At 36.8% G+C, this 18,107-nt stretch overlaps 1 protein-coding gene across 17 annotated transcripts in view; it reads left to right on the forward strand.

Moving 5' to 3' along the window:
- ADGRL3 (adhesion G protein-coupled receptor L3) overlaps nucleotides 1-18,107 on the forward strand; it is a 936,136-nt gene that overhangs the window by 373,564 nt on the left and 544,465 nt on the right. For 16 of the 17 annotated variants that reach the window (XM_059887348.1, XM_059887344.1, XM_059887332.1 and 13 more), the window contains 1 exon segment: nucleotides 5,186-5,389. The exons of the other annotated variant lie outside the window; for it this stretch is intronic. In XM_059887348.1, coding sequence (XP_059743331.1) covers nucleotides 5,186-5,389 — 204 coding nt within the window. 17 annotated transcript variants of the gene reach the window in all.

Raw genomic sequence — 18,107 nt, forward strand, 5'->3', positions numbered from 1 at the left:
TAGAAATAAAAGAAGAAAAGGAAAGAAGTAAAGTTTGATTTAAGGAAAACGATATTGTATTTGCTTAAATCTTGTAAATAAAAAGACAAATATTTGAAGACAGGTGTCTTCTAGAACTAGATTAATGTGTTTTATACATAGCCTATTTGCACTGAATTTAGACAAGTGGGTAGAGAATGCCATAGTACAGATATCACATGTTTCTCAACATGAAGAAGGACTTGTTTCTTCATATGTAATTGGGTGGGTGGCTCAAGAACAGAGTGAATTTGTAGTCACAGTTTCCTCATATGAAACTTAGTGATTTTTAGCAGACATAATCTTAGAGTTATTATCTATTGTGTGAGTTGAATGGTTCTTTCCAGACTTGAGATTGCATATTTTTAATGGAATGCCAGACATATAACTGCAATATTTATCTTGAAGACTTAGTTTTATAATAGCTTCAGGAAGAAAAATTTGATTTATATTTATAACTCAAATATTTCCCCAGAATTTATATAATAACTTAGGGGATAACATATACACTATTTTTTTAAAACAAAACTTAAGATTTTAGCTCTGTTCTAAGAATATTAGAGATACCAAGGGAACATTTCATGCAAAGATGGGCTCAATAAAGGAAAGAAATGGTAGAGACCTAACAGAAGCAGAAGATATTAAGAAGAGGTGGAAAGAATACACAGAAGAACTGAACAAAAAAGATCTTCACAAGCCAGATAATCACCATGGTATGATCATTCATCTAGAGCCAGACATCCTGGAATGTGAAGTCAAGTGGGCCTTAAAGCATCACTACGAACAAAGCTAGTAGAGGTGATGGAATTTCAGTTGAGCTATTCCAAATCCTAAAAGATGATGCTGTGAAAGTGCTGCACTCAATATACCAGCAAATTTGAAAAACTCAGCAGTGGCCACAGGATTGGAAAAGGTCAGTTTTCATTCCAATCCCAAAGAAAGGAAATGCCAAAGAATGCTCAAAGTACCACACAATTGCACTCATCTCACACACTAGTAAAGTAATGCTCAAAATTCTCCAAGCCAGGCTTCTGCAATACGTGAACCGTGAACTTCCAGATGTTCAAGCTGGTTTTAGAAAAGGCAAAAGAACCAGAGATCAAATTGCCAACATCCACTGGAAAAAGCAAGAGAGTTCCAGAAAAACATCTATTTCTGCTTTATTGACTATGCCAAACCTTTGACTGTGTGGATCACAATAAACTGTGGAAAATTCTGAAGGAGATGGGAATTCCAGACCATCTGACCTGCCTCTTGAGAAACCTATATGAAGGTCAGGAAGCAACAGTTAGAACTGTCATGGAACAACAGACTGGTTCCAAATAGGAAAAGGAGTACGTCAAGGCTGTATATTGTCACCCTGCTTATTTAACTTATATGCAGAGTACATCATGAGAAACACTGGGCTAGAGGAAGCACAAGCTGGAATCAAGATTGCCGGGAGAAATATCAATAACCTCAGATATGCAGATGACACCACCCTTATGGCAGAAAGTGAAGAGGAACTAAAAAGCCTCTGGATGAAAGTGAAAGAGGAGATTGAAAAAGTTGGCTTAATGCTCAACATTCAGAAAACTAAGATCATGGCATCTGATCCCATCACTTCATGGCAAATAGATGTGGAAACGGTGGAAACAGTGACAGACTTTATTTTGGGGGCTCCAAAATCACTGTAGATGGTGACTGCAGCCATGAAATTAAAAGTCTCTTACTCCTTGAAAGGAAAGTTATAACCAGCATAGACAGAATATTAAAAAGCAGAGGCATTACTTTGTCAACAAAGGTCCATCTACTCAAAGCTCTGGTTTTTCCAGTAATCATGTTTCATTGTGAATGTTGGACTCCAAAGAAAGCTGAGTGCTGATGAATGGATGCTTTTGAACTGTGGTGTTGGACAAGACTCCTGAGAGTCCCTTGGACAGCAAGGAGATCCAACCAGTCCATCCTAAAAGAGATCAGTCCTGGGTGTTCATTGGAAGGACTAATGTTGAAGGTGAAACTCCAATACTTTGGCCACCTGATGCGAATAGCTGCCTCATTTGAAAAGACCTTGATACCTGGAAAGATTGAGGTCAGGAGAAGGGGACGACAGAGGATGAGATGGTTGGATGGCATCACTGACTCATTGGTCATGGGTTTGGGTGGTCTCCGGGAGTTGGTGATGAACAGGGAGGACTGGTGTGCTGCGGTGCATTGGGTCGCAAAGAGTCTGACATGACTGAGTGACTGAACCGAACTGAACAGACTTCGTCCATGTGGGCCGTGTTACAGCCCCTCCACTTTTGCTGCTAGTGGTCGGTGACTCAGATTCCTTTGTAGAGATGGTCAGTTTAAAGATTAGTTTGATCTATTCACACAAGATACCCCGACTTCATGGAACACCTTGCAGTCTAGTCTCCTTCAATTTAAGAGTCAAAATCTATTTAAATTCACAGTATTTTTGTGCTTCTCCATCTTACCACATGAAATAATTTTATCATCTGATCCAGACCTATTCTTTGTAGGTCCACAGACCTTGCTTTCTGGTAGTTTAAGCACTCTTATTTCTTGTTTAAGGTGAGATTCTTTCATTTAATGCAGACACTCATATTTTTCAACTGACAGTGAGTCCATTCCACATGCGTTTTCAATCACAGTTTTCTGCCTACTCTAGCATTTTACCTTTCCTGAAATAATTGATCTCTAGTTCCGTTCTTATGTCTTTTTCCCTTTCCTGCCCTAGTCCTTTTTTCCCTAGAAGCTCTATTCAGTATCCTAACCAAGTGGCTGGTTGTTCCCAAACTAAACTCCTTAACCTGGTTTACAATGCCAATGATCTGGCTGTTGCTCACCTCTCTGATCTCAGCCCAGAACATTCTTATCCCAGTCCTGTACAGATTCATTGGCCATTGTGATAATTCTTGATCAGCCCAAGGCGATTCCAGATTGAGGCCTTCGGAATGCTCTTTACTCCTGAGTTTTTATGACTAGCAACTTCTAATTTTGCTTCCATATGTAAATCTGTAAAAATCTAAACATAGTAGCATTTATTATTCTATTTAAACTTTCTGTGGATTACTCATATCTATATGATAGTAAAATTATTTATGTATTTGCATCTTCTCTGTCTTCCATACAAGAATGGGTGATTCATTAAAGTAGGTATGTAATCTCTCTTTTTCACTAAAATCTCCAGTACCTAGAAAAGGACTTGACATATAATTGCAACTCGAAACATATTTGTTGAATGAATGAACAAGTAAATGCATGCTCCATCACTCCAGATCTTCTTGCTAATTTGGCTGAGGGTGAAATCTCTCAACTTTATTATAACTGAAGCTTGAAGGATACATAATAGCTTCATAATCTTTTCCTAATTCCTTCCATAGACCATAGATATTTTAGGGAAAATATACCTGTATATATGTTCATGTGGCCTTCCCTGGTGGCTCAGCAGTAAATAATTTACCCCCAGTACAGGAGACATGGATTTAATCCCTGGGTCAGAAAGATCCCCTGGAGAAGGAAATGGCAACCCACTCCAGTGTTCTTGCCTGGGAAATCCCATGGACAGAGGAGCCTGGTGGGTTACAGTCCACAGGATCACAAAGAATCAGACATGATTGAGTGATTGAGCATGCACATGTTCAAAGAATCAGACATGATTGAGCGATTGAGCACGCACATGTTCATGTAAAAATAATTTAAAAAATAGTCACATTGTCAACTTGGGTATAAGGAGAATGATATTTTGGAAGTTGAAAGATTGGAAAAGATGTCACTGGAGGTGATTTTTTAGATATTTTCATTTTTGTCACAGCTGTATTTGGCCTTAAAACTTGCTACTTCTTTTGATACCTTTTCATTCACACAAACTGTCAAAATAGCATTCAGATTAACTTTTGGCTAGATATTTTAGTGTACATACATTATAATGAGTTTAAATAAAAATTTGTTTTAGGGTGGTGCCTTAAAGATATATTTTAAACTTTGTCATTGTGGACAAATTTCTTAATATCATTTTTGCTTTTTATAAGAGCTATATCATTTGTCATGATTTGGAGGAGAATGTGTTTTTCACTCTTAATTTTCAAATACTTTAGACACCAAGAAGTTGTAGCACTACTGTATAAGCTTCTAGTATTAGAAAGATGATTATAAAATTCTCTTACTTTATCGGATTTCTTAGTTTCTCTCCTGACTGTTGAATGGTAGCCATATAGAATCCTTATCATGTTTTTAATATGCATGTTATGTTAAAATAATTGTGTAATGCAAAATTGTTTTCCCTGTAAAGTCTTTTTCTTTCTGTTAGCAAGAACATTATCATTATTACTCCTATTTATTACACTAGTTGCAATTAGTATAGAAAAGTGTATCTGTAGCAATTCACACACAAAAAAAGAAGTCCTGTACTTAAACCGTTCTGTTTTTCATAGCATAAAATGTATGGCTGTTCTGTGAATATTAAAAAATAATCATGTGTGTGTAATTTTATTTTTTCATTATTGTCTTGGTCTTCCATATTTATCCATTTATGTAATATGTACCATTTGTCAGTAAAATCACTGTGTATATATATGGCAAAAATGTATGTATATATTTTTCATCCTAATGTCCATCACAAACCTTAGTACAGCATCTTTCCAAAAATGTTAAATAACCTGAAACATATAAATAAATATAAAACAATCCATGTAACAATTCCACAAACAAAATTAATAAAAAACTTTCTGAAAGTTTCTTCACCCATTATTATATCAAGCTTTTTGTGTGTAAATATTTAATTCAATAACCAATATTTTCATTGACACAAACATGAGTGCCCATAAATTAGAACAGAATGCTGTGAATCTATAACAAATATAATCATTATATTTTTTTCAGGCAGCTTTTTCTGCTTTCCATAATTATAGTTAATTTTCTAATGGTTGTTAGGAGTTAGGATGAGGTTTTTGGCTTACTTAAGATCGTGATTAACTAGGACAGAGTTACACAGTCCATATCACACTAGCAACCAGGAGATGTGAGCTCCTTAGCTCCAGGGTTGCCTGTGGGGCCTGGGGTGGTGGAGTCCACGGCCTAGGGCCTTCAGCAGAGAGCAGCCTTGGAAATAGCCCCAGTAGGGCTCCTCTGAGGCTGGCCTGAGCTAAGCGGAGTCTGATGGTGCGCCCTGCGGTCCCCGCAGGTGGCAAACACAGTGAGCGACATCCAGCCCTTGCTTCTCCACTGCGACATGCTGAGCGCGGCCCAGGAGGCGCTCTACCTCCCAGACATCTCCTTCAGCAGCCAGCTGCGGAGCGCGCCACTGCTCATCGCGGACCAGGGCCCCGTGGAGCTACCAGAGGAGTTCGTGGTCCAGGTGCCCATGGAGCTCAGATCTCAGCCCAAGGTGCGGCCAGCGGTGGGGAGAGAGGGCTGGGGGTGGCTGGGTAGGGGCCCCTAGGAGGCTCGGCCCCAGGCAGTGCCCAAAACGTGTCTTCTCATAGATCTCTGCATTCACTCATGTGGCTGATGTTTACACCCAGTGAGACACTGACATGTTGTTGAACAATGCATGCTTGTTCTACATTAGAACCTCATTGCTATTTCAAAATGTTTGACTTTAAATTTCCTATTCGGTTTGAAATATTTTCACTGCAAGTTTAAAATTACTCTTAGTGACCATGTCAACGGTTGTAAATTTGAATGGTTGTAAAAGACACATTTTAACATTTCCGATCATCTGTTTGAAAATATATTCCCATCAATGGAAACTGGAAAGAGTTTTGAGATTATGGTGAAAACATCTTGATTAGGAATTGTGTGTAGTCATTTAAAGAATACATCCTGATAGGAAAGTGATAGTTGCAGAAGCAACCAAATTTTTTAATGGAAATGTTGGAAAGTGCTTTCTTTTTATTATTGTCTCTTCAGTTGGCAAGTACAGTGTGAGACACCCAGCCTTTGAAGTTCCAATGAGGAAAGTTATATAATATTTTTAGAAAATCCAGTTTTATTCTTTTCCTCAGTACTTCATATATATATATATATTTTATCTTTACATAATATTTAGTCAATAGAGTTTTTTTCTTTTCACTCATCAAACTTTATGAAGACTGTCTTATCTCTCTAATTTCCCTCAGGGAACATAATATGTATAATGTAATATGAAATAATATATACACTATTATGTGCTTATTATACACTATTTATATACTTTATTTATAATTTTCTTTGTGTCTGCAACATGAAGAAGGTTGAGAAACATTTGGCAGGTGGAACCATGAGTATCAAGCTTTATCCCAAAACACACATCTCCTACACCATAATTTAATAATACAGGAAATACTGTCTAAGGAATCTGAAATGCCGCTATATTAACTGAGCTTATCTTCTGAGCACCATTACAGAACTCTCTGGTAAAATATGTTGGAATACTGTATTTTAGTTCAGCGACAAAGGGTTATTCAACACCTTTTTATCAATTTGAGATTTAAGAGACCTGTGATATTTAAACCTAATTCTTCAATTACTTCAGCCATGTAGAGTAAGTGTGTGGTGATGTTGGCACTCACAGTGGCTCCTTCCACTCAATCACATATTTTAATCAGTGGCCAAGAGTCTTTCAATTCGGATTAGCACTACTCCCCTGATAGCGATGATTGGGGGTCATTGCTGGGAGGTAAGTGCATGTATTTCTACAGAAGCACATAGAATTGACTCCAGAGTGTTTAGAAAAATCGCAGAAAAGATATAATAAATATTCTTTAAGAATTCATTTTTTTTTCTGTTTTGTATTATCATTTTAAATCTGAAATTCTCTAAATTGAGTACAGTTATATTTTTCACAAAATGTGCTTTAGCAATCAGAAAGTTTTCATCATGACATTGGCTTTTGATTTATATTATGAAAGAGTAACACAACATTAATGTTTTTTTTTAATTTGCTCAACTACATATGTGTTCATCACAATTTCTAGTACTAGTGAAGAAGAAATCTAGAAATTAATTTTACTTTTTGAGTAGATGTTATAAATGTTTAAATCAGCAACTGTAACATAAACACAGAAACACACACAAACACCTGCTGGCAATTCAAAATAGCAGTCAATTAGCTTCCTTTTTTTCCTATAGTACTTTTACTAATATGTTGGCTGAATTTATACATTCCCCAGCTTTTACAGCTTAATAAGATTTTTCTGTATTACTAGCTTTTACTTTTTGCCATGTGTGTGTCAGGTTACATTGTAGTAAGGGGATTAAGTCACATTTTTCTATCTATTTACAAATAGGAAAATTGAATTATATTCTATTTTGGGCAAAGACAAAAATGAGGGTATCAGGAAACCTTTACTTGATCTTGTAAATGAACACTTAGGTAAATATCATGTGATTTAAAACGAGCCTAGGTTATTATGTTAATCTGCTATGATGAGGTAATACTTTCTGAGAGTCACTTTTGTGCAAAAGTAATTTTATCAGTCAGAGAGCAACTAAAGGTCATCTTTGAAAGCTCTCTATAGAAAGAATAAAGAAGATGAAGTAAATATTACAGGGGCATAATCTTTATTGATATGGAAAATAGTACATACAGCTAGAACACATGAACTGGTATTAAATATGAAATTAAAATAAGAGATATCACATTACTTTGAGCTCTTCAAACTGAAAAAACATGAAAGAATTCAAACTGGAAAATGTCAATGAACTCCAGCTTCCTCCCTTCTTCTACCTGCCTTTCTAAAAGAGAAACAACAGTCTGTTATAGAAACAAGATATTTTAAGATACAGAAAACTCAGAAAAATATAAATAGTAAAGCTTGATATTAATGCAGTCTTTGATTGGAATACAAAATTGATATTACGTTAAAAAAAGTTAACCTCTGTTCTGTAGATAGCCAAAAGAGCAAATAGAAACACAACAAACTCAGCCTTCACAGCATAACAAAAACCCTTTTATTTGTTTGAAATTAAACTTTGCCATTTTTTCCCCCTTTATATTCAATTCCAGATAGCTAATAGCAGTTCTTGAGAGTTAACGAGTGTTTGGATTCACAGGAATTAGGACTTCACAGTAGAGCAGCAAAGCATAAAGAATTAAAAAATATTGTTCTCAGAAGACATTTTTCTCTTTAGCATATTAAGGCAGAAGGATGTCTGAGGGCAGATTGCATGCTTAATGACTAGATATCAAGACTTTTCCTTGAAGCTAAAGGAATGTTAATGTGTTTTTTATCAGCATTTTCCTTGCTTTAATTGTGATTTTCATGCAGATGCATAGAAAGTTCATTGAGATGATCTACAAATAAGCCTCCTGCAAGCCACATGTATAGTGTGCAGGGTTCATACAGGTGTTCTCTCGGAGTATAGCTGAAGCATTTCAATCCTGACAGGTCATAAAAACTCTAGAAGTCTGTGATCATTTTTAAGCTTACCTTTTGCAGGAGTCAAAATGCTTTTACAAGTGGCTTGTGTAGTCTCTCAGTCTCTTGAGGAATCACATCCACCTCTGCCATCACTATTTTTTTTTTCCATTTTCTCCCGTTCTTTCTTCCATCTTTTTATGTTTATAGATGAGAATTCTTTCATGCTAATTAAGCTCCATTTGATTTTTTTTTTATTGCTTTACACAAGTAAGTCTTTAAATTAGTCTGCTGTTGTTGCTCCTAAGTCACTTCAGTTGTATCTGACTCTGTGCAACCCCCTAGACGGCAGCCCACCAGGCTGTGCCATCCCTGGGATTCTCCAGGCAAGAACACTAGAGTGGGTTGCCATTTCCTTATCCAATTAAATTAGTCTAAATACTGGTAATTCCTTTATTCATTCTTACCTTCATTATGTTTTCCTCTTTTGATTGTTCATAGATGCATGCTGGGCCTTGCTCTAAAGTGGCAGGAAGGCAGAGATGGAGAACTAACAAACTTTAATGGTACTGGGAGATAAAAATAATACATTGTGACAAAAGTTTGCTAGAGGATATCTTTTCCTTGCACCCAAAGAGCCAAGAGCTTTGTTTGTAAAGTAGTGATTAACTTATGTCTTTGTATGTGTGTGTGTGTATTTGATGGTAGGTGATACCTGTAGGAGCAGTGTTTTAAGAATTCATAATTCTGACTTCCCTGGTGGTCCAGTGGTTATGCAATGAAGGGAACACTGGTTTGATCCTGGATCAGGGAAGATCCCACACGCTGCGAAGCAACTAAGCACACATGCCATGACAATTGAACACATGGGCCAGAACCCTTGAGCTGCAGGAGAGAAGCCACCACAATGAGAAGCCCTCACAATGCAACTAAGAGTAGCCCAAGAGCTTGCTTGCTGCAAGTAGAGAAAGTAAAAGTGAAGTCACTCAGTCGTGTCTGACTCTTTGCGACCCCATGGACTGTAGCCCACCAGGCTCCTCCATCCATGGGATTCTCCAGGCAAAAATACTGGAGTGGGTTGCCATTTCCTTCTCCAGGAGATCTTCCCAACCCAGGGATTGAACCCGGGTCTCCCACATTGTAGACAGTTGCTTTATTTACCATCTTAGCCACCAGGGAAGTCAAGTAGAGAAAGTTCAAGAGCAAAATGAAGATGGAGCACAGCCAGTAAATAAATAATTAATTCATTAAAAAAAAAAAAAACATAATTCTTATGGAAATCTAAGGACTATTAAGCCCTGGACCTTGGTGATCAGTAAATGATACCAGGGAATTTTTTTTTTTTCCCCCAATGGGCCTAGTTCCTCTTTGATTCTTCTCTAGCTTTCTGACAGCTTTCTTTGCTCATTAACATTGTAAATGACTGCCTTCCTGAATTGTACACCACTGCCCTTAGCAATAGCACTAAGCACCAACTAGCACTTGTCTTACCTTTTAGTTTGAATTTCCAAAAATAATATTTAATCTTCATTGGTTAGGCCTGATTAAACCCCTGATTTAATTATTCATGTCCCTGGCCATCTTAGGATGTAGGGCCACATAGAAGCAGTTTTGTAGCAAAGAGGAACTACAGAGACCCTATTACAAAAGTGAGTATAAAGTCCTATGGTACACGTAAGGAGAGTATCAACTCAGTTTTGGAAGATTGGAAGAGATGCTTGTGAAGAAACATGACATTTAACCTGGGATCTGACAGCCAAATAGTAGTTAACCAAGTATAGCGGTAGAAAAAGAAAGATACTATTAATTTTTAAAGAAATGGTACCAGACCACCTTACCTATCTCCTAAAAAACCTGTATGCAGATTAAGAGATAACAGCTAGAACCAGATATGGAATAACTGACTGGTTCAAAATTGGGAAAGGAGTACAACAAGGCTATATGTTGCCATCCTGCTTATTTAATTTATATGCAGAGTACATCATGTGAAATGCCAGGCTAGATGAATCATGTGGGGAGAAATATCAACCTTAGATACACAAATGATACCACTCTCATGGTAGAGCGTGAAGAGGAATTAAAAAGTCTCTTGATGAGGATAAAAGAGGAGGCTTGAAACTCAGCATTCAGAAAACTAATGGCATCTGGTCTCATCACTTTATGGCAAACAGAAGAAGAAAGAGTGTAAGCAGTGACAGATTTTCTTCTTTGGGGCTCCAGAATCACTGCAGATGGTGACTCTAGTCATGATATTAAAAGACACTTGCTCCTTGAAAGGAAAGCTATGACAAAGCTAGACAGTGTATTAGACAGTAGACATTGCTGACAATGACCATATAGTTCAAGCTATGGTTTTTCCAGTAATCATGTATGGTTGTGAGAGTTGGAACATAAAGAAGGCTAAATGCTGAAGAAATGATGCTTTTGAATTGCAGTGCTGAAGACTCTTGAGAGTCCCTTGGACTTCAGGGAGATCCATCAGTCAATATTAAAGGAAATCCATCCTGAATATTTATTGGAAGGACTGATGCTGTAACTGAAGCGTCAGTACTTTGGCTACCTGATGCGAAGAGCCAACTCATTAGAAAAGACCCTAATGCTGGGCAAGGTTGAAGGCAAAGGGAGAAGGGGGCGGCATAAGATGAGATAGGTAGATAGTATCACTGACTCAATAGACATAAATTTGAGCAAACTTTGGGAGTTAGTGGATGACAGAGGAGCCTCGTGTTCTGTGGGGATGCAAAGAGTTGGATATGACTCAGCAACTGAACAACAGCAACTAATATAGATAGGAAACAGTAGTACACAGGCCTAGTTCAGAAAGGATAATTTCTATTTGTTTGCCCAGAAATAATCTACAGAAGGTAAATCTGGCATGATATAATGTTATGAGGAGTTTGGAATTTCTCTGATGGCAGTAAGGGTAATATTAAGTTAATTTTAGAGGAATTGAGGGAGGAATGAACTGCCACCTGCATTTGACAAATAAACTAGAGGCTTCAAGGCTTGAAATGGGAGATTATTCTATTAATTCAGATAAGAAATGATGTGGCACTGACTCTGGGAACCAATGACATTGGTGATAATGAGGATCTATTGACAGGAGTTATAGGATTCATTGGGTAAGTGAGTAAGACAGAGGGAAAACCCAAAGAAGACTACCAGGTTTCTATCTTGCATGAGTATATGAGGAATGATCCTATCACTTCCTGAGATAAGAAAGACAAGAGGAGACAGAGAATGTTGATAAGGAATGATGGTGGTGTTACCCAAACATTTATAAATGACTTCTTCAATATATTCCTGTGAATAGAAACCCAGGTTTCTGGCTCTGAATTTAAGAATGCTCAACTTAAAAATAATATGTTAGTCTGAAAATATAAATATAAATGCTATTAATTGAGCATGACATTCTCATTAAAAAGAAGAAAAATATTATTATTCTTCATTAGGTATTCTATTTTGCCTTAGGTATAATAAGGTTCTTCAACAAATGAGCATCTGGTAGGCATTCAGGCATTCCTTCTATCTAATACTTGCCAGTAATACCTAGCAGGGCTATAATGGAGCCAAGATGAGATTTGATTTTGAGCTCTCCTGTGTTGCCATGAAACAGCTGGAAGAATTCTTCCTATATATATTCTTTTGGAATGTATACTTTTCAGTACTATGGCAAAGAGGCAAATTGAATGAGGTTAAGACAGTTGATCTGCAGGCCTAAATATATTTAGCATTCATTCAGTTCTTAGTACAATGTTCCATGGCAAAATTCAGAAAGAAAGTAGGAGACTAGTCTCCTCATATTTGGGCTCGTTAACAATGTAACAGAGAGCATAGTTTAATGAAATAATAACAAAAAATAATCTTCATGTGCATGTGAGAATACCTCAGAAATGAATCTTTATTTATACTTTTGCCTAATTAAAAATGATTAATAAAACAGAATATCTCTTAATGTCATTGTAAAATGATGTTTTATCTTAAGGAAATATTTAATCAATTATTACTCAGCTATTAAAAAGAATACATTTGAGTCAGTTCTAATGAGGTGGATGAAACTGGAGTCTATTATACAGAGTGAAGTAAGTCAGAAAGAAAAACACCAATAGAGTATATTAATGCATATATATGGAATTTAGAAAGAGGGTAACAATGACCCTATATGTGAGACAGCAAAAGAGACACAGATGTAAAGAACAGACTTTTGGACTCTGTGGGAGAACGCAAGGGTGGGATGATTTGAGAGGATAGCATTGAAACATGTATATTGTCATATGTGAAATAGATCACCAGTCTAGGTTCGATGCATGAGACAGGGTGCTCAGGGCTGATGCACTGGGATGACCCTGAGGAATGGGATGGGGAGTGAGGTGGGAGTGGGGTTCAGGATGGGGAGTGGGGTGGGAGGGGGGTGCAGGATGGGGAGTACATGTAAACCCATGGCTGATTCATGTCAATGTATGGCAAAAACCACTACAGTATTATAAAGTAATTAGCATCCAATTAAAATAAATAAATTAATTTTTAAAAACAATTGATTAAAAGTCTCAAAAAATAAAAGCTGCACTCCCCCAAAAATAAACACTTTCAAGTCATAGATCACGACCACAGCTGCAGAACTCACCTAGTTGTACATATGAAGGCATTAATATAAACTGATGGAGGCAGGGGGAGGTTAGCAAAAACTCATTTACTGTGATAGTTGTAAGACAGTGATTTGGAAATGGAGCCAGTTATACCATGATCTCATCAACATGATAGGGGAGGTCATGGACACTGGAATAAGTGAAGAACAGGAAGAGGTAACATGGGATGCTTTAAAACTTACAAGCCAAAGTACATGCATCCAGTAAATGAGATTAGTACATGCATGCTCAGTCATTCAGTTGTGTTGAACTCTTTTTAACCCTGTGGGCCATGAGATAATCCAGGCAAGAATCCTGGAGTGGGTTGCCATTCACCACTCCAGGGGATCTTCCAGACTCAAGGATCAAACCAGCAGCTCCTGCATTGGAAGGCAGATTCTTTGCCATTGAGCCACCTGAGAAACCCAAAACAAGATTAGTAGGTAGCACACTTTTTTCTTACCTCACACTACATCTCCTTCCACACATTTCTTATCTTTCAATCCCATGGAGTTTCTAACAATTTGTTAGATAAGCCCTTCCCCCTTCCTTCCACATCTTTGGCAAGTGATCTTATTTTTGCTGGTTGGCATGTCCTATACTACCTGAGTCCTCTTCAGCTCAGCTAAAAAGTCAATGTAGGACAGCCCTGAATTGATTTTTCTCTCCTTGCACTCATCCTTAGCTGTATTCTTGACCAAACAATTTCTATCCTCCCTCTAATTCTGAATTAGAGTGGCCTGAAGATGTGTGTGTGTGTGCATTTGGTAAATAACTTCTCTTCACTTCCTCCTTGCTTTTATATTTTCATTTTATATAAGTAATGATCACAGGAAAACCTGATACTTTTTTACTCTTAATATGTTTTTATATGTGTTATTTATATTGACTTTGATGAGTTATCCTTCTAGCATGTTCTAATGTTCTTACTCCCCAAGTTCTGAAAATCTGATTTTTATTTTGTTATTACATTGCAGTCTGAAGTGTATAGGTTAAGTCCCAGAATTCAGGGGGAGCTAGAGAGATGAAAGAACTTATAACAGAACAGAGATAAATGTTGCTACAAAAATAGAAACCCTCTGTTTTACAATCTCAGTCTTTTGGATATAACTGTTACTGCAAGTGAATAGTATAACATGACCTTCAAAGTGCTGTGTTAGCTTCTTGTTTTACATGAAAATATAATATTTCAGATGAAAGCCCCTGTTCATATTTGTTTCTTTTAGTGAGGTTTGCCAGTTTAAACAAAATGTCAGGTCTAATTGATATGCAAGATTTATCATGTGGACACCACCCTTTAGAATTATTGTGTGTGTGTGCTAAGTTACTTCAGCCATTTCCGACTCTTTGCAACCCTATGAACTGTAGCCTGCCAGGCTTCTCTGCCTGTGGGATTCTCCAGGCAAGAATACTGGAGTGGGTTGCCATGCCCTCCTTCAGAGGATTTTCCCTACCAAGGGATTGGACCTGAGTCTCTTAAGTCTCCTGCATTGACAGCCAGGTTCTTTACTACTAGGCACTAACTGGAAAGCCCTTTAGAATTATTAGGTACACAATATTATATTTTTATATGGGAAGGATAATAGGTATTTAGAAAAATAGGTATTTAGTTTAAAAAAATAATAAAATTTCTGGCCTAAAACATGATATTTTAAAACATTTCTTTAGGATCTTGTTTCTGTCCCCAAATAGTATAATACTAGAATGATGTATACAATGGAAAATAAATGTATTAATGAGATTGGCCTTCAGATATTTCCAGGAAAATATGATAAACACTTTTGTTTCTTTATGTTGCATAAATTATATTTTCCCTTTCCATCTGACAAGTAAATTTTTAGTAGCTTTTCAAAATGCTCATAGAAATTATATTTTTTGCCACTGAAATTTTCTTGTTACCAAGAATTTGTATCATGAAAAAATTCAAATCCTTGACATTCTAGCCCCAAAAGAGTTACTTAGGGATATATAAATTGTTTCATTATTTTATTGTTTGCCACATAATAACAATTGTGTATATGTTCCAAAGAAATAGGTTTTACCCTTCCAGTCACAGGTGCTTTTCAGAATAAATTATTTACTGGAAAATCTTTTCCTTTTTCTTATGTTTCCCTTCAACTCAAATAATACGTGATAATGAGAAAGATCTGAAGTATATTCCAGATATAGAGAGGAAGCTTCCATTATTTTTATAAAAGCCTTACTTCAAATTAAGATGAAAGGGAAGAGGAGGGCAGGTGTTGTTTTGCATAGAATATCATACATTCATAGATTGGTTTATGTCTGGTTTTTAGATTTTTGCATTATTCATGTATGTCTCCAGCACAGAAATGCAAACATTTGGCCAGGCACTCTAATTTATTATTTTTCTCTTTCATATGTATAGTTAGCCAAATTGATAATTTCCCTCCCGAGTAATACATCCTAAAGAAGCAATTCTTTTTTCTTAGTCATTATACATGTCTTTAACTCTTCACCATTTTGTTTTTATTGCTATTGAGAGAGTAGTATTATGGAATTACAGTAACTATATGAAATTTAGAGTCTGACAGATTTGAGTTCATTCTCACCAGGGGCTTCCCTGGTGGCTCAGATGGTAAAGAACCCACCTGCAATGCAGGGACCAGGGCTCAATCCCTGGGTTGAGAAGATTCTCTGGAGAAGAAAATGGCAGCACACTCCCATATTCTTGCTGGGAAATCCCATGGACAGAGGAGCCTGGCCAGTATAGTCCATGGGGTCACAAAGAGTTGGACACAACTGAGCAACTAACAATTTCAGCTTTATTGTTTATTAACTGTATCAACTGAGGCCAAGGTCTTACATTTTAAAAAATCTTTGTTATCTCATCCATATAGTGTACTAATAAAAGTATATACATTGTTGTTCTTATGATTAAGCATCGTATGTAAATATATCAAATATGATTAAGCTCATAGTTTTTGAGACCTAGTATGCATTCCTTTTTTTGGTGTCATTTTATAATAATCTTACCATAGATAAATAATGCAAGATCCATGAAAATTTTTCAGTGAACTGTTTAGTTTCTTTTAATATTTTTGTTGACTTTGGAAGAGACAAAATGCTGTACTCAATTACTGGCTTCATGTTTCTGTCACAATCATGGGTTCATAGCTAGGGTAATTGAACACTGAGTGTAAGTATTCTGATGAGAAAATAACTTCAGTTAGTTTACATGTTGTTTTTTTTCTATAATGCACATAGAACCCTCTATAAGGCTATTTCTTTCCTCAAGGATTTACAGTCAGTTGCTGGTGACAGAGAGAGTTGGCAAACCATAGGCATTCGACTCAATGATTTGGTGAAATGGGTGTCATACAACCCCCGGAGAATGGAATGGCTACCCACTCTACTCTTCTTGTTAGGAGAATCCATGGACAGAGGAGCCTGGTGGGTTACATTACCATGGAGTAATACAAATGCTGTAGTATTTTAAAGGAGGAAGAAATGGCTTCCCTGGTATGAGCTGGGGATTTTGGAGAAAGGAGTACAGGTAAAGCTAAGACAATGTGGTATTTTTTTATTTCTAGATTTTGATGTGAAGCCTTTATTGAATTTCTTATGATATTGCTTCTGTTTTCTGTTTTGGTTTTGGCTGCAAGGCATGTGGGATCTTAGCTCCCTGACCAGGGATTGAGCCCACATGTCCTGCATTGGAAGGCAAAGTCTTGAAGCACTGGACTGCCAGGAAAGTCCTGATAATGTGATATTTTAACAAACTCTTGAAAAGTCCCCAGAATCATTTGCAGCCTTAGATGGGAGGTGCTGGCAGTGGACGATGCTCCAGGGAATTGAATTATGTGAACAAAGTTATAGGTGAAGAAAATTATGACATTTTCATCAAACAGTGAATAGTTTAACCCACAATAAGGGAATGAGAAAAGAAGTAGTGAGGCAGGAAGTTTGAAAAGTAGTCCGTAGCCATATTATAGGGGGTCTTAAATGCCTGGGTGAGACTTTGTATGTAATTTTGTCTGTAATAGGGATTGTTTAGAAGCTTTTGATCAGAGTTGCAGTTCAGAACTTGTCAGGATTATGTAGGAAGGTTTGTGGTAGAGAGAGACTTGAGCATGGAGAGATCAGTTAGGTTGTTGCCCTAGGGCAAAAGGTAATGAGTGACTGAACTGGGGAGAAAGCAATGGGGATGGAAAGAAGAGGAACGATATGAGAGATGCACAGAAATTGAATCTGCAGTGGTTGACTACTAATTGGATGTAGGGAGTGAGGATAAGGGAAAAGTCAAAGATGGCTAGATGACTAGGCCATTCATAGAATTAGGATGACAAGAGTAAGCTTTGGTTTTCAGGGGGAAAATGATGAATCTGATCTTAGAAATATTGAGTTAGATATATAAATGAGAACCAGACTTTGAAACATTAATCTAAATATTGGGAGAAGTTATTGCTAGTAATAGAAGTTAGACACTTTCAACATAAAGGTGATGGATAGTTAAGGTTACTGGGGTTTAGGAGATTGTCAGCGCAGAAAAGAGAATGAGCAAGAAGATATCCTGGGGGCACACTTTCGTTTAGAGGAGGGAATATTATAAGCCAGTGGAGGGGTAATCATATCATAGGTTGATACAACTGGCAAAGGGAAGTCCCAAACTTTTAATATGCTTTACCACTCTGGCAGTCTCTGCTGATGTGAATCCACAGAAAGTTCATAAATGCATGATAAGATGATGAGAGAGTGTGAGCTAATAAGTGACAAAATGCAAGTATTTTTGATTCTCACTGATAGATTTGTGATGTGGCAATCTTTCTCAAATATCCTCTACCAAGTAGAGCATATGATAGATGATTAGATTTATTAGTATGTATGTTAGAATTGGGGGGGGGAATGATTATGTCTAGTGATTTTCTTCTATTTTGGAATTTTCACATATTCTTTTCTCATCATGGTTTAGTTGTGAATCATCAGGCTAAAGTAGTGCTGGAGTGGACACATGTTACAAGTATGTAAAATTTTTTAAAATTTTAATTTCTAGAATGTTGTAATACTGTTTGAGATTCATAGAAAAATGCTGGGATTTTTTTGATGAGACTTGGAAATCAGTAATTAAGCTAAAAATTATATACTGTAATAAGTTTTGACTGGCTGAATCTAAATATATGCA

This window comes from Bos taurus, chromosome 6, assembly GCF_002263795.3.
Source record: "Bos taurus isolate L1 Dominette 01449 registration number 42190680 breed Hereford chromosome 6, ARS-UCD2.0, whole genome shotgun sequence".
Classification (NCBI taxonomy): Eukaryota; Metazoa; Chordata; class Mammalia; order Artiodactyla; family Bovidae; genus Bos; species Bos taurus.